Source organism: Mastigoproctus giganteus, chromosome 7 (assembly GCF_048544385.1).
Source record: "Mastigoproctus giganteus isolate SK-2022 chromosome 7, ASM4854438v1, whole genome shotgun sequence".
In the NCBI taxonomy this organism is placed as follows: domain Eukaryota; kingdom Metazoa; phylum Arthropoda; class Arachnida; order Uropygi; family Thelyphonidae; genus Mastigoproctus; species Mastigoproctus giganteus.
The window spans coordinates 44,586,836-44,608,834 of NC_143581.1; the positions used below are offsets into that span (position 1 = coordinate 44,586,836).

Consider the following 21,999-nt stretch of genomic DNA (forward strand, 5'->3'; position numbering starts at 1 on the left):
CTATTAAAAATGCTTTTTTATGCAAATGTGGCATGGGTCACAGGTTACTTGGCTATTATAAAAGGGGGTCATGACTCAAAAAAATTGGGAAACAAAGTACTGCATTTGGGTAGTAGTAATCCCAGAAAAACATACCAATTTGGCAGTACCACATTCAAGGCAGCGGAGAATGAAAAAAGAACCCCCATGAACCGTTGGGACAGTTCATAGGATTCTATAAATGGTATACAATGAATCTGACAGCAGAGGTAAGGATGTGATTATCCCATTATATATGGCAATGGCTAAGTTGCATCTTGAGTATGGCTTACAGGTTTGGAAGCCTCATTTTAGGAAGGACGAAGATGAGGAACTGTTAAAATGGGTAGAGAGAGCAGCAAAAAAATTAGTTAGGTGCATAAAGGGATAATCTTAAAAAGAAAGACTGGAGTTCTACAAATCACAATGTCCGAAAACTAGGCACCTGTGAGGAGCCCTTACTGAAGTGTTTAAGGCTTTAAATGGATTGCATAAACTAAATGTTGATGGCATACATAAAGGGCCATAAATTATAAAAAATTTGCTTACACCAAGATTAACTGATTTTTAACTGATTAACTGATTTTTTAAACAAAATCCATGTGTGATTCTCAAAAAAAACTTCACATTTATTCAGAGCATTAAAAACATTATCAGGAACATTTTCACAAAACTATACCCAGACAAACTGTTTTAAAAGTGTGAATCATTTCTTTGCGAGTTGGCTTTTCTATGGGTTGTTCTGATGCGTCTTCAGCGTCATCGTTAATTTCTTTGTGAACATGGTCGCATCTATTAGCACTGTTCAGCAGTATTTCATCTTCGTTTGGATGTTCTGTTATAGCCAGACCTTGATCTACATAAACATAACCATCCAGTGTTATTTCATTTTCAATGTTTCTGGACGATTCTAATAATGTTCAAAAGTTTTTCAGTTGTGAAAGGGATAGTTCAACTTGTTCGTTGAATAGTGTATTCAGTGACATCGTTTGTCCAAACTTTTGCCAGTTCAGAGATGCAATCTCTAAGGTTAATTGCAACCTCCAAATTTCTATTTTCTCGTAATGCATTGACAATCTTCATTATTATTCTCTTTTGATAATGAATTTAAATTTTTTAATAATGCTTTGGTCCATTGGCTGGAATTCTGATGTTATGTTTGGTGGTAAAAACAACAACTTCACACCTTTAAGTTTGGCAGAAATACTGGCAGGATGTGCCAGACAGTTGTCAGTAATCAACATGATTTTTCTTTTTTCTTTTGTTATATGCTTGTCTAGTCTTAATATCCACTCTTCGAAAATATCACTTGTCATCCATGCTTTTTTATAAAAGGTGTAGTCAACTTCCAAAGATTTTTGTGCCTCTAAAACATCTTTGGTTTTTTGATTTTCCAATGACTAAAAGTCTTAATTTTTTGCTTTCTGTCATATTGGCTCAAACTAGCACAGTGATTCTTTCTTTGCTTTGTTTTCTGCCAAAACATTTATCATCCTTAAAAGCAAGTGTTCTATTAGGTAAACATTTAAAGAATAAACCCATTTCGTCGACATTAAAAACATCCTTAGGTTCATATTCTTCCAAAATCTACTTTAAGGTGTTGTTCCTCCAACTGTTTCAATCTTCTTCACTGACATTAACACTTTCTCCACAAATAACCTTTTCCACAATTCTGTGGCGCTTCTTAAATTTATCTAACCACCCAGTGCTCGCATTAAATTCTGTATGTCCAAGGGACTATGCAAATTTCAGAGCTTGTTGCTTAATTATTGGACCTGATATTGGTATATTCTTTTCACATATCATTTGCACCCATTTTAGAACAGCTTTATCAACATCTTCATATATACACAACTTAATTTGCTTCTTGTCTGCTCCTCCTTCAATTGCATTTAAAATTGATTCTCGATTTTAACCTTTTCTACCTTTTCGTAGATAAACTGCTTGTAGGTATGCTATATTTCTCCACAATATCTTTTTCCTTAAAACCCTGGTCAACATCATGAAGAATCTTGACTTTATCATTAATGCTTAAACACTTTCTCTTCGGCATTGTTTCCACAACTGTAAAAATTACTCGACTGCAGCCCTTGCCGATACATACACCGTGTAGCCACTGCAAACTTTGCTGCACTGGCCATATATTGAACTGTTAGTACCGCCTACTCAATGACGTTCTCTAGTCAATTCAACAGTATCACATGACCTTTCCTATCAATCACTTTGAAGAAATATACAACTTTGTGAATTTCTTTTATTCTGCTTTCATTCATATATACACGAAAGAAAATTTATGGTTAATGTATACTGTATGTTACTTTTCAGGAAAAAAAAAAAAAAAAGAGCATATAGCCTATGCGATTGAGGCCAAATCGTTCTAGAAGAATGAAATTTTAAAAATATCATGAAACCATCTACTGGGAATCAAGTTAGATGAGAATGGACATATACAAAAACTATCATATAATGATTGATAGGAAGGTCATGTGGTACGGCTGAGGTGAAAAGTGAATGTCACTCAGTAGGCATTACTAAAAACTGACTAGCGAAGCATTCTATGTATTGCCAACGCAGCATGCTAAAGATTTACCTGCAGCGAATTTCGTTTTCTCCTTAGCCAACATCAATTTACAGATCTACCCCTATTTATTGCAAAGTTCATGACCACTTTTAAGAAAACCCATTTGGTTTTATGACTGTAATAAAAATGAAACAAAGACCCTCCTACAGGCGTCAATGGCCACATGTGTTCACCAAAAGGATGATTAATTCCAGATGCTAATGAGCAATTTCAGAGGGAAGGAGGTTGTATATTTGAGCAGCTGTTTGGCAGTAAATGCTTGAAAATCTTGAAAAATGCTTTTGCTAATTTTTTTTTAAAATTCGTTATACAGAGACTAGCACTTCACTATATGGGATTAATTTTACGTGTAATTTTGTTTCAAGGTGAAATGTTTTGCGAAAAAATTCATAATATAGAGAAATTCGTTAAATAGAAGTTTGTAATAGAGAAGTTCTGCTGTATTTTGAACAACAAAGCAGAAAAATACATGGAGGAATATCATTTTAAGGTAATTTTTTCTGAATGAAAAAGCCAGAAAACTCTAGAGATAACTATGACTTGAAGCCAACTAATGACAATATATCTGTGGCTCCTATCTCAGCCTCCACAACTGAGAGAGAGAGGTAATAAATAAAGAGCTCAAGAAGCCTAACATAAATGCAAACCAGCTAGAAAATTCATCACCTTTATTTCAGTAGAAACAATTAACTTATAGAAATTGTTAAACTTTTATTTAATATTGTGATGAACTTCCAGGGATAAAAAATTAAGCAATGACATCCCCAAATGAAATCAACTCTTCGTACACAAAGCAAATATCTATATAAACAACATAAATGTACTGAACACATCAGAAGAATAAATATTTTCTAGTCTCTCAAACCAGATCCTGATTCCACTACCACAGGAGAAAGCTAGCAACCAAGGATGCCATGAATGTTCATAGGTCAAACAAATCTCTATTTGTTTGACCAAATAGAGATTTGTTTGAGAGATCTGCACCCAAACCCTGAAAAGATGATACTACAAATCAATGTTAACTTTTACTTCTCTGTGCTCTTTTAATACATATCTAATTAAAAATTGAACATCACATAGAACTTTTTGTTTGATTTTATTTATTTCTGGTTTGATTTCCTATTTAAAAGGGAATGAACTCGTATAAACAGAGTATCGTTTATAATGACATGTCAGCATATTGTAATTATAATGGAATGGTAACATGATATGTGTAAGGATAAATTTTTTTTTTTTTTTTTTTTTTTTTCAGAGACAACTATCTATCATAGTTATGCACTGCCCACTAATCAGTGCTGAGTTAGTTGAAGAGCGACTAGTCTTAGATTAAAATTGGAACAAAACTGTCTCAAAAAATCCTGTAGGGACAACATCAAAAAAAGAAACAAGTGAAACAGTAATTATGTAGCAAAATTTCATTTTCAGAATATTTGTCCCTTAAAAAGTGCCTACCTTATGGAAAGTATCTTGATGCAAAAAATACTATTATTCAAGGAAATAATTCAAGTGATTTTCTAATTATTCTGTTAGAGAATCATATTTGCTGTTGATGTTTCTGATCCCATCCCAATGGGAAACTGTTGTTGTTTGGGAATTTTTGGCACATTAACTACTTCAGTCATAAGGCATCATTTCATAAGATGCTGGAGTTTGTAGAGTTTATAGTGTATTGCATCTAGACAAATACAAATTCATAGACTGATTTGTATTTTATGCAGGTTGAAAAACCAAAAATCAGTCAGGGGGAAATCTACTCCCACCAGGAAATCCCCTTAACAATAAATTTAAAATTAATATCCTTAAATGGAAAATAATCTATGATATTGGCACAGCTTTAGTGTGATCAGAATGAGTGAGATAAACAGTAAGTCACCACCAAATACGGAGGATGCGGAAAGGTCAGGGAATGACCACCGCATATTCCAGAGCAATATGGCCTTAGTTGCTAATGCTCCTAAAAACCAAATAACAAACAAATAATAAACAGTAAATTATAAATTTATGATATCACAGCACTTCATAATATGACTAAAAGATAGCGCTCATATTATATATAGTAATCATTTCTATAGTGCAAATACAAATATATATTTTGAATACGTACCGCCCCAGCACCTCCAGCTACTGTCTCATAATATCCACAATCCTCATCTCCAAAAGTAATATTGTTCATGCAACCCTAAATTAATTAGAAAGAAAATAATTAAATAAATTATTTATTTCAGCTTTAATTATTTCAATATTTTTTGTAAACTTATATTCAACATATTTTTCTAAATAAAAGTTTTTTTTTTCATTTTTTATCACATAATTTCACCTTCTGCTAACACAACTTGCACATGATGCTGAATATTCCCCACCAAACGTCTACATAAATCTTGGTTAAAATTTGTCCTAGTGGCATCATATTTAATTTTACAATATTAGCACAGGTAACTATAGCACTATATTAATACCTTTGCATCTGACTGAGATGATAACAAAAAGGATTACTTAGCAAAATGAAGAACTCATATAAATATAACAACTAAAAAATAAAAGTTTGATAGCACAAATAAGAAGCATTTTTAATACAGAAAAAAATGTGGATTGAAGAGATCTTTAGATGCTGATTCTGTATCTGTTTTCAGTTTTCCTCTAATATGTCTAGTTTTTGTAAGACATTACACGGAGTAACAGGAAGGTTATAAGGCACCTACCTGGAGGCAATGTAATATATTTGCTAATATATTTGTAAATATATTTGCAAATAATAAATAAATAAATAAATAATAATTATTATTAATTATAATAATAAATAAATAATAATAATAATAATAACAATAAATTAATACAATATACAATACAATATAATACAATTTTATTTATCAAGAGAATTCGTTTACAATAATAATAATAATAATAATAATACAATACAATACAATACAATACAATTTTATTTATCAAGAGAATTCGTTTACAATAAATTAATAATAATAATAAATGAATAAATAGTGCCATCTGGTGTCTTCACAATGCCTCCCCAAAGCGGTGCCTGGCGGCAAATGTCTCTACTCCCTCCCCCCTGCAATTAAATGAACATGAGACTATTCAGCTCACATACCTATTCAACCAACTGACATGAATATAATTATTATTTGTTTATAATTATTATTATTTGTATATAATTATTATTTATGTCATTAACTAACATAGTATATTAACACAGCTAACATGTTAACATAGTAACATAGCTAACACAGTATATAGTATAACATAGTATATAGAGTTTATGCATTAATATTTATCTATATAATATCGGTGTAAATACACCATAGTTAACCCATATATTTGAGCTACGATTGTAGCGTAGAAGGCATCGTTTTAAATGTATCTCATAATGTGGTTGCCTTCACAACAAGATAGCTACTATTGAATTACTTCAAATAAATAACGCTTCTCTAGTAGAGAAGGCTACTGTTATTTATTTTCAGCGGTACCACCACCCAGACGATCGTTTCGAAGCTTTTTGGCTTCGTCATCAGTGAGCGGGTAGGTACCCAGGTAATACAACAAGCCATCTCAGTTGCGAAGTTATATCCACATTATGAGAGATGCCAGAAGGGTGTGGTGGTAATGTATTTGGAAAATTAAATGCACTAGGCATAATCCTTATGGGTTTTTATAATTAACTATATAATATCGGTGTAAATACACCATAGTTAACCCATATATTTGAGCTACGATTGTAGCGTAGAAGGCATCGTTTTAAATGTATCTCATAATGTGGTTGCCTTCACAACAAGATAGCTACTATTGAATTACTTCAAATAAATAACGCTTCTCTAGTAGAGAAGGCTACTGTTATTTATTTTCAGCGGTACCACCACCCAGACGATCGTTTCGAAGCTTTTTGGCTTCGTCATCAGTGAGCGGGTAGGTACCCAGGTAATACAACAACCACATTATGAGATACATTTAAAACGATGCCTTCTACGCTACAATCGTAGCTCAAATATATGGGTTAACTATGGTGTATTTACACCGATATTATATAGTTAATTATAAAAACCCATAAGGATTATGCCTAGTGCATTTAATTTTCCAAATACATTACCACCACACCCTTCTGGCATCTCTCATAATGTGGATATAACTTCGCAACTGAGATGGCTTGTTGTATTACCTGGGTACCTACCCGCTCACTGATGACGAAGCCAAAAAGCTTCGAAACGATCGTCTGGGTGGTGGTACCGCTGAAAATAAATAACAGTAGCCTTCTCTACTAGAGAAGCGTTATTTATTTGAAGTAATTCAATAGTAGCTATCTTGTTGTGAAGGCAACCACATTATGAGATACATTTAAAACGATGCCTTCTACGCTACAATCGTAGCTCAAATATATGGGTTAACTATGGTGTATTTACACCGATATTATATAGTTAATTATAAAAACCCATAAGGATTATGCCTAGTGCATTTAATTTTCCAAATACATTACCACCACACCCTTCTGGCATCTCTCATAATGTGGATATAACTTCGCAACTGAGATGGCTTGTTGTATTACCTGGGTACCTACCCGCTCACTGATGACGAAGCCAAAAAGCTTCGAAACGATCGTCTGGGTGGTGGTACCGCTGAAAATAAATAACAGTAGCCTTCTCTACTAGAGAAGCGTTATTTATTTGAAGTAATTCAATAGTAGCTATCTTGTTGTGAAGGCAACCACATTATGAGATACATTTAAAACGATGCCTTCTACGCTACAATCGTAGCTCAAATATATGGGTTAACTATGGTGTATTTACACCGATATTATATAGTTAATTATAAAAACCCATAAGGATTATGCCTAGTGCATTTAATTTTCCAAATACATTACCACCACACCCTTCTGGCATCTCTCATAATGTGGATATAACTTCGCAACTGAGATGGCTTGTTGTATTACCTGGGTACCTACCCGCTCACTGATGACGAAGCCAAAAAGCTTCGAAACGATCGTCTGGGTGGTGGTACCGCTGAAAATAAATAACAGTAGCCTTCTCTACTAGAGAAGCGTTATTTATTTGAAGTAATTCAATAGTAGCTATCTTGTTGTGAAGGCAACCACATTATGAGATACATTTAAAACGATGCCTTCTACGCTACAATCGTAGCTCAAATATATGGGTTAACTATGGTGTATTTACACCGATATTATATAGTTAATTATAAAAACCCATAAGGATTATGCCTAGTGCATTTAATTTTCCAAATACATTACCACCACACCCTTCTGGCATCTCTCATAATGTGGATATAACTTCGCAACTGAGATGGCTTGTTGTATTACCTGGGTACCTACCCGCTCACTGATGACGATGACGAAACCAAAAAGCTTCAAAACGATCGTCTGGGTGGTGGTACCGCTGAAAATAAATAACAGTAGCCTTCTCTACTAGAGAAGCGTTATTTATTTGAAGTAATTCAATAGTAGCTATCTTGTTGTGAAAGCAACCACATTATGAGATACATTTAAAACGATGCCTTCTACGCTACAATCGTAGCTCAAATATATGGGTTAACTATGGTGTATTTACACCGATATTATATAGTTAATTATAAAAACCCATAAGGATTATGCCTAGTGCATTTAATTTTCCAAATACATTACCACCACACCCTTCTGGCATCTCTCATAATGTGGATATAACTTCGCAACTGAGATGGCTTGTTGTATTACCTGGGTACCTACCCGCTCACTGATGACGAAGCCAAAAAGCTTCGAAACGATCGTCTGGGTGGTGGTACCGCTGAAAATAAATAACAGTAGCCTTCTCTACTAGAGAAGCGTTATTTATTTGAAGTAATTCAATAGTAGCTATCTTGTTGTGAAGGCAACCACATTATGAGATACATTTAAAACGATGCCTTCTACGCTACAATCGTAGCTCAAATATATGGGTTAACTATGGTGTATTTACACCGATATTATATAGTTAATTATAAAAACCCATAAGGATTATGCCTAGTGCATTTAATTTTCCAAATACATTAATATTTATGTATTAACTAACATAGTATATAGAATGCTTTTTAACTGATCTGATCATCAATCCAAAAAACACTACAGAGAAAGTGTGAATAATCATCTCAAAGAAAAATTGGACTAATTACTTCTCAGATATCTGAATACTGTTTTGAAATAAAAAAATAACCAAGAACAATTAAAGATAAATAAATAAAATACATTAATAAAAATCTTTGATATTGCAATTAGAAGTGTTAAAAATATACTGCAAAAATTATGATTAAAATGTTTGAATATATCTATTTTCTTTCATATACAGGCAACCCCCATATAACAGGGTACTTCTACAACATGGTTTCGCTCTAACATGATTGATAAATTGCGGCAATCCTCGCAAAATACTTAGATAACATGGTTAGAGAATTGTGGAAAACCATGCATAACACAGTAGTTTTGAGCTTTTGTGTGGGATAACAACAACATAATACCTGCTATTATGTTGGATGTAATTTTTCAACATTTGCATTCTTTTTTGTGAATCCTCCACTGTTAACTCGCTAGTCGTTAATGCAAAAAAAAAAAAAAAAGGTAAATCCCCATATTTTTTAGTTTCTGTGCTATTGAACTTGTGCTTGTTTGAGACCATAAAAATTTGTGACTTTGAAGCATGCAGTTTGTAACTTTTAAAGTTTTTGTAAGGTTATTTTGGTTTTAATTTGATCATTTATAAATTTTTTCGGGTATGTATTACTAAACTTCGTTCTTAAGAAGTGTATTGGAATAATTTCTTTGTTGTGTATTAAATTCCAGCCCTAAATTATGGCTAAGGAAATTAGGCATAATTTGGGTAACTGCCGATTTATTTAAAGAATAGATTCTAAATTGTTTTGTGCCAGCTGTTGAAAACTGTTTAAAGTAGAAAATCTAGATTTCAAAATTTTATTACTATTGGATAGTGCACCAGGCCATCCAAAAGGTTTAAGTCATCCAAAATGTTGAAGTAATGTTCCTACCACCTAATACAATTTCTTTAATTCAGCCATTAGATCAAGGCCTTTAAAACTCATTACATCAGAAAATTGTTACAATGGATTTTGGAAAAAATTGATTCCGAATCTACTGAAGTGGGGGCATGGAAACATTTTTCAATTGTGGACTGTATCGGAATCATAACTTTATCACTCAAAGAAATAAAACTGTCAACATTAAAACCGTGTTGGAAAAATGTATGGCCAGAGTCAGTTCATTCAGGAGATATGGTCCAACCGGCAGAAAACAGAATCGGTGTGATTGTAGAACTTGCTAAGTCAGTAGGAAGGAAAGGTTTTGATGATATGACTACTGAAGACGTTCACAAATTACTGGTAGAAAAAGAGGCCGGATTTGGTGGAAATGGCACCAAATCAATTCAGAGGATGATAACACAGATGAAAATTCTGAAGTTCCAAATTTTATATTAAAAATCATACAGGAAGTCATAAACTTAGCCGAGCAATTAGAATCTTATTTTTTTGAATGCAGATCCTTAGACTGGAAGGAACACAAAGTTCAAAAGGGAGCTTCAAAAATGCTTAGCTCCATACCATGCAATTTACAAAGATCTATCAAGCAAAAGCAAACAATCACAGAATACTGATATTTTAAAGAAAGCAGAAGATGCATGAAATCTAGATGCTGCAGAAGAAAGTTCAGAAGGTGAAGATATTCTGCAACAGAGAAAATGTTTTCATTTTATTGTTCTTAGCAGCAATGAAGAGGAAGAAAATTAAATGAACGTACATTAACTGACATATTATGTATCACAGTTTGTAAGATGTTTGTTCAGTTATTACTATTTTTAATAAAAATTAAGTTTCCAATAGTTATAAAAAAAATGATGTATTTTTGTTAGCTTTTGGAACGTAACCTCCATTTTTGTATTGGTTCTTAGTCCCGTATAAAATGGTTTCACACTACACGAGATTTTATAGGAACCTAACTACTATGTTATATGAGGGTTACCTGTAATCAAATATTTAAATTATGAAATAATTTAATTATAAATCATTCAGGTAAAATCTCTAAGTGACCAGAATAAAGCACACGGGCACAGTGGCATGTTATCCTATAGGCAAAAAAGGCATCTGCCTAGGGACCCGATCAGAGAGGGGGGGCCCAAAATCTCTGTTTCTAATACTCATTGCTGTTTTTTACTAATATTTTTTAAGTTTTTTTTTTTTTTTATCAGAAACTGAATTTTCTACCTGCCAAGGTCAATGAACTTTACTTGAAGCTTAATTTCAAAATTACGTTTTTTTTTTTTTTTTTTTTTCAAAAATTGTTTTACTGATTTTGATGAAGTTTTATATTTAATTTTTCCTTAAATAGTTAAGTTAATTTAAAAAATAAAGACTGCCTTGGAATGGAATTGAAAATGGAATTTGGGGTCCCCAAACTTCCATTTTGCCTTGAGCCCAATCTTTAGATGAGGCCCCCAAATTCCATTTTGCCTTGGGCCTCATGAATGTATAACGCTCCACTGCATGGGCACCACAGAGTATTTATACCACTTGTTTGAATGGATTATGTGACTGGTTGAACAAAAGGAAAAAAAAAGTCTATGCATTTTCCAACACATAATATGGAGGGAGCCAAATGACCATGATGGTGACTGTTACTTCTGTAATATAGAAGAATAAGCACATGATTGTTTATCAAATCTGGATTCAGCAATGAGACCAATCCCTCATGATGGCAGTATACCAATCATGGTACCTCCAGAGTATGGATTAGATTCTTTAGAAGACAAAATGGAATGCAATGAAGGTGTGATTGGGTAGAGACCTCAGAACTTCGGCTGATCCTGAGTACATACCTTATGAAAAGAAATTGGAGCCAGAACTGTTTACCAAAGATGCATTGAATGATCTCATAAGGGATCTATCCCTCTCCAAAGATAAAGCCAAACTTTTTGCATTAAGACTAAAGTAGAAACACTTAGTTAAGAAGTATGTCAAAGTGTTTCACTCATTGAAAAAGAAACCAAGAATTGGTGATATTTTTTACAATAAATAGTCTGCTCTGCTACTGCAATGACATCAATGAAATTTTATGGGAATTGGCATAAGTATACAATATATTTGAATGACACCTCTTCATTAAAGCTTATGTTTTGTAACAGGAACTTAAAGCCATCCATTCCCATTCTCCACTCTGTTCATATAAAGGAGAATACAGTAAACCCCTGCTATTCGCGGTATCTGTATTCGCAGTCGCTGATTTAATATAAAATGAAACCTAAAAAAATGTGAATTTTAAAGCGGCGTGAACATTTTCCGCCATAAAAAAACATGGGCGAATTTTACATCGCCAGTTACTGTACCCCTATCATATCCAGCGTGTACAAGGTCTCAGCAATACAGACTACCCTCCCAGAGTGCTCCCATAGTCAGTGGTGGATCTTAACAGAAAATGTGCATTATCTCAAAAACGGTTCATTTGCGGCCTGATGTTCACTGGGACATTTTTGCTTATTTTAGTTTGTACTTTTCACCTTTAAATTATTGACCATCATTTTTGAAACACCCTGTATAAAATTGTATTGTGAAATTTAAAACCCACACACATATATATTAGTCACAACTGTGAGTAATATATATGTAAAATTAAAATAATGGATGGCATTACAAAGTACAAGATTTTAAACTGTTTTTAGTCTTTATTCCAAAAACATTAAATGCTATGCAAAGTATGTTGTGAAAACATTCTTGTGCAATTTTTTTGGTCTGTCCACTTGAGAATTAAAAAAATCTTTTAAATACAAAAAAATTTAACAAATGTATATTAACCTGTGATGCTGAGCATGCTTCAAATGCTTTGAATATGACATCTACAACTCTCTGAGAAGTTAGCACATTTCCTCCAACAACTGCTGCTCCCTCAGAAGGATTCAAAATCAAACCTTCTGGTATTATTATTTTAATAGGAGAAAGAATTCCCTGGAAAGAGAAAAGGCTCTATATCAAGATACTTCTACTTTTTTCTTTTTTTTTTTTGTAAGCACATTTGGATGAATATTTCAGAAATATTTCAGTTTAGTGGGACAAAGAACTGATAACATGTACAAGAATAATTTTAAAAAGTGACTAATTTTACTATATAAAAAATAAGTATTAGATAGGAAAAATATTTTCTTAATTGATTTTGAATATAACTTCCAGTCTTTTCTAAGCAAGAATTCCAACACTGTGCAATGACGTTTATATTTCCTGCATGAATCTTTTTGATATTATGATATCATCGTATTTTTATATCATATTTTTATCGTATTTTTATATCATTATTATATCATCATAATGATGATATCATAATATTTGTTGATATTATGATATCATCAATAATATCAACAAATATATCTATAAATTAAATTTAAGCCTTTCAACTGTTTTTTTTTTTAAGTGTGCAATAATGTCAGTAAAACCTTCACAATGATTGCACACCATCAGTTAAATGAGAGATGCCTGATGGTGTGCAATAGTATAGACTAAAGAAATTTTTGGGCTAAAGCCTCAAACTACCTGGAAGTTTCACTAGCAAACAGGTTAGTGCCACTGCAACATGTCTGTACATAGTGAACTACTGAAGTAGATAAATTCACACCATCAGGCATCTCTCATATTGTGAAGTTATATTTCACACAGGTAGGTATCCTAGGGTTTTTACTATTAACAACACTAGGGTCCCTACCCACCCACTGAAAAGAGGCCAATGAGCCTTGAAACTGTGCCGTCTGGGTGGTAGTATCCACCGAGAATAAGTAACATGAGTCTTCTCCATTGGTGAAGCATTACTTATTCGAGGTAGTGCAATATCATGGCAACTTGCTGTGAAGGTTTTCACAATATGAAATATAATTAAAATGATGCCAATTTATCTACTTCAGTAGTTTACTATATACAAACATGATGCAATGGCACTAACCTGTTGGCTAGTGAAACTTCCACGTAGTTTGAGGCTTTAGCCTAAAAATTGCCTTAGTCTATACTATTGCATACCATCAGGCATCTCTAATATTGTGGAGTTATACTTCACAACTAGGTTTCCACTAATGCAACACCAGGGTGCCTACTCGTCCACTGAAGAGAGGCCAATGAGTCTTGAAACGGTGCCGTCTGGTGATAACCACTGAAAATAAGCAACACGAGTCTTTTCCATTGGTGAGGCATTACTTATTCGAGGTATGCAATATCATGGCAACTCGTGAAGGTTTTCACAATATGAGATATAATTAAAATGATGCCAATTTATCTACTTCAGCAGTTCACTATGTACAAACATGATGCAATGAAAACTAACCTGTTCACTAGTGGAACTTCCATGTAGTTTGAGGCTTTAGCCCAAAATTTCCTTAGCTTTAATTAATTAATAAACTATTTTGTGATGTGTGAACAATTTTAAAACTAACTACGAAGCACCATTATCACAGGTCTCATTAACAAAATGAAATTAAAATAAAATAAATGTTTTTCAATGATCACTGCTTTTAAATTGAGAAAAATTACCATTACTTTTTGAATAATTTTTGATTTGATGTAATCAAAGAAAAAACAAAAACAACCTTTTAACCAAATGTCATGGTATCGAAAATAAAAGTCTAGAAGAGCTAATAGTACATACTCTACATTGACTGAAAGTTGGAGAACAGATGGGTTAACTCTCTATGAGGGTGAGTTAAATTAAAATGAGAATTATTTTTTATGAATAACTGCTACTTCATTTTTCAAAAAAAATTTACATCACAGTTTAGGCAATTATTCCATCTGTATAGCAGATTTTTTATATTCTGCTCATAAAAATTGGATGATGGTGAAGTAGGCAGATTCATGAATGATATTCAGTTTCTCTGCCACATCTGGCTACTGTTTTACATTGATCTGCCTTGATGATGTTAACCCAAGGTAACCTTAACCTGTCCTGGGCAAAGGTCACCTTTTGGAGCTCTTCTTCCTTTGTGGTAATTATTTGCCTATTTGTACACTTGTGAAGTAATAGCTGTTGAAGTACACTTTTTCCAAACACTGGCCAATTCCTGCTGGAGAGATGTCTTCCACTATAAGAAAGTTAATAGCACCGCAGTGCACAAGAATGGATCCACAGATCATTGTAAATTCCATATTGTCGCTGCTGCTGTCCATCATTTCCCATACACACAGGACAACTGACTTCCAGGACAATGTGACATATTACATTATCCTGCTAGGTTGTGAAAAGCACAGATTTTTTAGAAATTATTCCAAACACATACAGTTGATTTTACCATACTCGTTGGCCTGCTCACTTACTCCCTCACTCATTGGACCCCAACCTAAATGAGCATCTGGGGGATGGGAGAATGAACTATTCACAGCAAGGATCTACTGCTTTCCAGTCCAAAGGAACTGAGGCTGAGTCTGTTTGGGCCAGCCTCCCTGTGGAATGCTCTTGGCACCTCATGCACAGTCCATCCCCTGACAACTCGAGTCTTCCAGGGTCTAAAGCAGTTGCTACTTGCTATTAGGTCAGTGTACCTAATAAACTGGCCACTTAGTGTACATGGCATAGTTCCTTTTGGTAATATAAATATCCTCACCTATGAATTGATCATCCAAAGATTTTTCATTCTCATATCTGTCAATTTTTGGATCTCAACAGTAAATTAATTTGTAAGTTCTTTCTATTTTGCCTCAATGTTCCTAACTGTAGAAACAAATGGGGTTTTTTTTTGGGTAATTTTGTAATATGCAATTATTTAAATGCCTTTATATTTTAACTAATAAAATAAGCATATGAAATAACTTCACCACAGTTCTGAGAAGTTTATGATCCAAACAGTTTATGAATACACAAGTTTAATCCATTGGGGATTAGACTTGTGTGTATATCCACAAAGTCATAACTAAAAAGAATAAATGCACAAGGAGTAATAGGCTATGGATTGGCAAGTCACTATAAGAATATCAGTGATATATCATCATATTTTTCCATAGTAATAAAAAAACTACAGAAATAGTGCAAATGGCATCAATTTAATTGTATCTCATATTGTGACTACCTTCACGATATATTGCACTACCCACGATATATTGCACTACCCATACTTCATAATATATTGCAGTTACCATATATTGCACTACCTGGAATAAGTAACGCTTCACCAATGGAGAAGACTATTGTTACTTATTCTCGGAGGATACCACCACCCAGATGCCACCATTTCAAGGCTTGTTGGCCTATCGTCAGTGGGCAGGTGGGTACCCCGGTATTGCAATCATGCCAACCAAGTTGTGAAGTATAACTCCACAACATGAGAGATGCCAGTTGGTGTGCATAGTAATATGCACAGCAACTCGGGGGATATCACTTGGGTGGTTGTATCCCCCGAGAATAAGTAACAATAGTCTTCTCCATTGGTGAAGCGTTACTTATTCGAGGTAGTGCAATATATGATAACTTGTTGTGAAGGTAGTCGCAATGTGAGATACAATTAAATCAATGCCATTTACACTACTTTAGTTTTTTACTATTATGGAAAAATATGACGTAGCATTGATATTCTTATAACAAAGTCATAACATAACTAAAAGAACTAATCATTTAATATCTACTTAGGTTGTAGACAGTGACATGAATAATTATATTAAATATATATATATTTTTAATTATTTATTTTGGTCTTACCATAATCTTAGAGAAAAAAATAAAGTTAAGTAAAGAGAAAAACAAATGGGAGAAAAGCATAACAATTGCTTATTTTTACAGGCATAAGTTAATACCAAATGAATAGGAAAACCTGCTTTTCAGTCTTCCTATAATTAAAAATCATAAAACTAACTCTAGCTTTTTATAGTAAAAAAGTCACAAATTAATTCTTTAGCCTTTCTATTATAAAATCACAAAAACCTACATTTCAGGCTTTTTATAGTGAAAATATCACAAAAACCTGCATTCAGTCTTCCTGTGATAAGAAATATATAATGTAGATATACAAAAAATTGAGAAAAACAGAATTATATATTACTATTACAAAAAAAAAAAAAAAAATACACAGTACCTGATTAAGTGGTACGTCATATCCAACCATGCAACGTAAACAATATATGATGGCAGATAAAGTGACTGCTTTAGGAGCATTGCAGTTACCGAACACTTCATATCCTGTTCCTGTGAAGTCAAATGTTGCAGTACCCTAAAAGATAAATAAAGCTCTTCAAAATTCTTAAAATATGGATAGTGACTGAATTTTTAAACGACTCACTTTTAATTAAAAATCAGCCATAAAACTGATATTTTTTTATTTAATTTCTCCTTTTTTCAGTTTTCATAATGTGCATATGATCGAACTGATATTTTACCTTACTAAAATATTAATAAGCATGAACAAATCATTTACTTTAATTCAGCAGTATGCCATATTACTCATGAAACAATGGGTAATATAACATCATTATAGCATAATACCACATATATATTACCATAAAACAGAATGCAAAGATTTTGCCTCCTATTCATGTTCTAATTTCATTAAAAACAAAAATTTTTCATTGCTCAATGTTCTATTAAATCTATTAAATTTTGAAAGGTAATAAATAAAACTGTTTGAAAAAGTAGTACCTAATTAAATTTTAAATAAAAATCTTGTAAGAATTTAAATTAAATAAGCAGAATGTAAAAAATTCCTCACTTGTTTCTTATCAATGTTAACTTTTAGTTTAATACATGTTCCGTCATCCATAAAATCCTCAGAATATAAGTTAATACTATCATTTTCTGTATCCACATTTTGTCCAATCTGCTTTAACATTTCACTGACTGCAATTTCGGCATTTTCCTAGGAGAAACATGAAATTATATTATATCCAAAATGAACAGCTAATAGTTCATTAACAAAAGCAAATATTATTTAATGTTTTCTCTTTTTTTTACTTATTTTCAAAAGTAAAAAATAAAAGCATAAATGATTGGAAATCATAAAAAAATGAAATGATAATGATTTATTAATTTATAAGCTCATTAGCTCATTTAGATCTTAAAAATAGCAAAATTGGTATTTTTTTAAGATTGAAATGAGTAAGTCCTGATACAATAAATCTAATAAATTTATGAATAAGGCGACTGCAATTCTTATAACAAAACCAATTTACTTAAAAACTAATGAAATACAATCAATTCAAAAACAGTTTCTAAATACCAGACTGACTGTCTTTCTGATAATTCTGTCTGCTATTTTTTGATATACATTTGTGGTATCTGGTCTTGTCAGAAAATCTAACACATGATTTAAATACTACTAGGTTTTCCATATACTGCCTTTGGCAATTATATAATAATAGAGTGAACTGTTCATAGTACTATTTCAGAGTGATAAAACTAAGAAAACTTTAGAGTACCCATGTGAAAATGGTTAACTGATTCCCACTGGAAAAGGCATCAATAACTTCTCTAAGTCATCATTGGGATCAGAACCTGTTTCCTTCCAAGTAGGAAACAAGTATCATAGCCACTATACACCTTGAGGCAAAAAAAGTGTATAAAAAATATACGGGTGAATATAAATGCAAAAAGGAAGGTTTATATCAAATGTTCTACAGTTTAATTTCCTTCCTTAACTTCGACAGTTAAAGAATGAACTGATGGAACATTAAAAATTTTCATTTTGCAATGGAATAGTCTAAAAAGTATGGCTATTCCATGATGCCATCTGTTAGAAATGTCCTCTGGAATCAAAATAACATGCTCAAATAACTTCTAAAATATACTGTTAGTATCTAGTAAGTTTGAGTTGCTTAAGGTAAGTGCTTAAACACTAAGATACTGTTCTTTGGAATTTTTGGCACATCAACTATTCAGGGCATAATGTGCCAGTTCCTCTAATAGTCTATTTCATATGGTTTTATTATGTATTATGGCATTAGTGTTTGTTTGTGGCCCACCTTCCATGTTATGAATGATGGAAAAACCCAGCATAATCCATGGAGAAACCCTACACTCTCTCTCTCTCTGAGATTGGCTAAGTACAACTTCCCACTGAAGAGGTCTCAAAAGTAGTCCTCCAATCTCCAGCAGGACTCAAATCCAAATTTCTCCAAACAACCACTGTACTGCCACATACTATACCATCTGTCTGTAAATTGAACACGTTCTAAGCTGGTTTTCCTTTATACAGGAAGGAAACTCTGAGTTAATATGAAAAAAAAAAAAAAAGTTTCCCTTGAGACCAACTAGCTATATTCCAAAGTTAAAAAAAAAAAAAAAGCAAAAAAAGCTTTTTATAAAGAAAATTTTCAGGTTGCAATAGGAACTGAACATGAAACATTTTCCAAACACATGTTGACTAAGCAGCAAACCATTACACTATCAAAGAAGTTTCCAGTAAAGTTTTGGTTTATTATCTTTTGTTTTATTCCATGGCTAGTTATTTTTTCTTTATCCATTTGTTTTAGTAATCCCAATGATTAAAATATTTTAATTTACATTACTACACTTACTACTAAGAATAAACTGAAGGTCAAAAAACCAGAAGTAATCTGTTAATAGTAGGCCTCAATCAAAAAAGTTAGCATAATCAAGATCATTATTTGCATAATTTTCTTTTAAAAACCAAAGGCTATCTCAAGTCAGTTCAGAAATAAATTGAAGGAGAATGCTGGGTCATCTGTAAGTGCCAAGATGCATTTGGCAATGATAACTTAATACAGAGTTTATCCTAGGAAAAGCCTAAGGATAATCAAAAAAAAAAAAAAAAAAAACATATTAAGCTCAATTGAAAGTGATCAGAAACATCTCAGTCGTGCTATCAAAAATTTTAGGATGGTTATTTTTTTGTGATGCGTATAAGTTTAGCCCCTATGAGTCAAATTACGCACAGTAAAAATAAAGCAACTGACAAAAATTTTTAAATTTCATTCCTACTGGTTTTAAGAAACACAATACCAAGTAGCTAGTTGATGCTGTATGGTGATGCATTTCTAGCACGGTTATGGGAAATTTATTTGATAGGCATATGCTTATATTTGAGCTTTGTATGATTCTTACTATTTGGGATCCATTTCATTAACTGGATAGCTCAAAGTTTAAAGATAACTTAGCATCAAATAATCGTGCAAAAAAAAAAAAATAATAATTCTTCTATACGGTAAGAGAATGTTAATTCATTTCAAAATTAACATTCTCTTGTCACTTTTAGCAATGTCATTCAAAGCATGACTTGTTCTTAAAAATTATCAACAAAAACAATGATTCATATTTAAAAGGGTGAATGTAATTGCATATAGAGATCTCAAAACAGAAAGTGATGCTCTATAAATTGTACATGTTTGGTATCATGAACTGGATTGATTTAGTTTTTAATGGCACATTGGCAGCTAAGGCATGAACTGGATATAAATTACAAATAAATGTGCAATTTCCAGTACATATGCAAAATGGGATCATGTAAATTCATTGTACAACAGTTCAGCCTATGTGACAATTTGGTGCATGACAGTTAGGTGTACGAGAAAACTGTGTGAATAACATTTGTTGTATGCGACAATCTGGTGAAAGACTATTGTTAGCTATGATAATCCGATGAATTCTTTGTGAGAATTCGATATGTGGCAAAGCAAGACAGGAAATGCAAACTTTTAACATGCATTAGCATTAGCAGTGGCAAGTGATGCAAGAAAGCAAGCATATACAGCATTGGGGGAAAAAAAAAAGCATAACACCTGCCATTTCACCTATTCATTTCCTCCAATAGTTTGTCTAGTTCTTCCTTGAATTTATTTAAGCTATCAACTTCCACAACAATAGATGGATGTTCGTTCCAGCAATCAACCAACTGCAAGCTAAAGGAAAACTTCTGTACATCCATTCTGCAACAGTCCTTCCTTATCGATTTGAATTTGTGCCCTCTCGTGTGTGTGGTCTGAGCAAGACGAAGAATCCCATAAGCATCAAGCTTGCTCATTCCACTCAAAGCTTTAAACATCTCAATCAGATCACCTCGCAAGTACCTAGTCTCTAGATGCTGCAAGTTGCAGAACTAAAGCCTTTCTTAATAAGAGAGGCTTTGCTCCCCCTCACCAATCTCATTGCCCTTCTCTGTATTCATTCCAGCAGCCGTACATCATTCCTAAAATTAGGCTTCCAGACTTGTATGCGGTAATCAAGGTGTGGCCTGACCATTGCCTTATACAAAGGGATAATCACCTCCTTATCCCTGCTAGAAAAATTCCTGTATATCATTAACAAAACCCCATGAGCTGTCCAGGCACTCTGTCTGAACTGCTCGGAGAACTTCATGTCTGACTGCACAGTTATCCCAATGTCTTTTTCATCCTCCACTAACCTGAGCAGCACAACCACACAGTTTGTACATTATTCTTGGGTTACTGCTACTCATATGAGTATTTTGCATTTGTCAATATTAAACTTCAGTTGTCACTTCTCAGCCCATTTGCTTAACTTTTTCTAGATCCTGTTGCAGTAACATATTGTCATTAACAACTCTGCCAACCTTTGTATCATCTGTAAATTTTGACACTAAGCTTGCTATGCCTTCGTGAATATCATTGATAAATATAGAAAACAATGGGCACAACACCGAATCCTGGAGGACTCAACGTTAGCATTAGCACAGGCATATGATGCAAGAATGCAAGCATATACAGTATCTGCTAAAAAAAAAAAACTTCCCATTTCACCCATCCTTTCGCTTCAAATTTTTGTCCACTTTTTCCTTGAATTTATTTAAGCTATCAACTTCAACAATGACAGAGAAAAGTTTGTTCCAACAATCAACTACTTGGTGGTTAAAAGCAAATTTCCACACATATATTCTACAACTGTCTTTCCTCAATTTGAGTTTATGCCCGTCACGTTTGTCATCTGAACAAGAGAAGAATTCCATCAGCATTGAGCCTGCTTAAACCATTCAAGGCCTCACACACCTCAATCAGATCACCTCACAGGTGCCTGGTCTCCAGACACTGCAATTTGCAGAACTTAAGCATTTCTTTGTAAGAGCCCCCAATTGTTACCCTCACCAGTCTGGTTGCCCTTCTCTGCACGTGTTCTATCAACTCTACATCCTTCCTAAAATGAGGTCTCCAGGCTGGTACACAGTACTCAAGGTGTGGCCTGATCATTGCCTTTAACAAGGGGATAATCACCTTATCCCTGATAGCAAAATTCCTGCATATCATTGACAAAACCCCATGACCTGCTTTGGCAGCCTGTCTGCACTGTTGAGAAAACTTCATATCTGATTGAACAATTACCCCCAGGTGTTTTTCATTCTCCACTATCCTGAGTGTAGTACGACACAGTTGTTACATTTTTCTGGGGGCTTACTGCTACCCATTGAATTTGTCAATGTTAAACTTCAGCTGTCATTTCTCAGGCCATC

General features: G+C 33.3%; 1 protein-coding gene across 2 annotated transcripts in view; it reads right to left on the reverse strand.

The window, feature by feature from the left end:
• The window catches only part of LOC150082857 (5-oxoprolinase), a 234,998-nt gene that overhangs the window by 57,377 nt on the left and 155,622 nt on the right, over positions 1-21,999 (reverse strand). The window contains exons 26-29 of one of the 2 annotated variants that reach the window (XM_090376872.1): positions 17,293-17,439; positions 16,663-16,797; positions 12,422-12,571; positions 4,704-4,778 (exon numbers count right to left, since the gene is read on the reverse strand). In XM_090376872.1, the coding sequence (XP_090232998.1) occupies positions 4,704-4,778; positions 12,422-12,571; positions 16,663-16,797; positions 17,293-17,439 (507 nt within the window). The remainder of the gene's footprint in view (positions 1-4,703; positions 4,779-12,421; positions 12,572-16,662; positions 16,798-17,292; positions 17,440-21,999) is intronic. The other variant, XM_090376873.1, reaches the window with a different exon arrangement.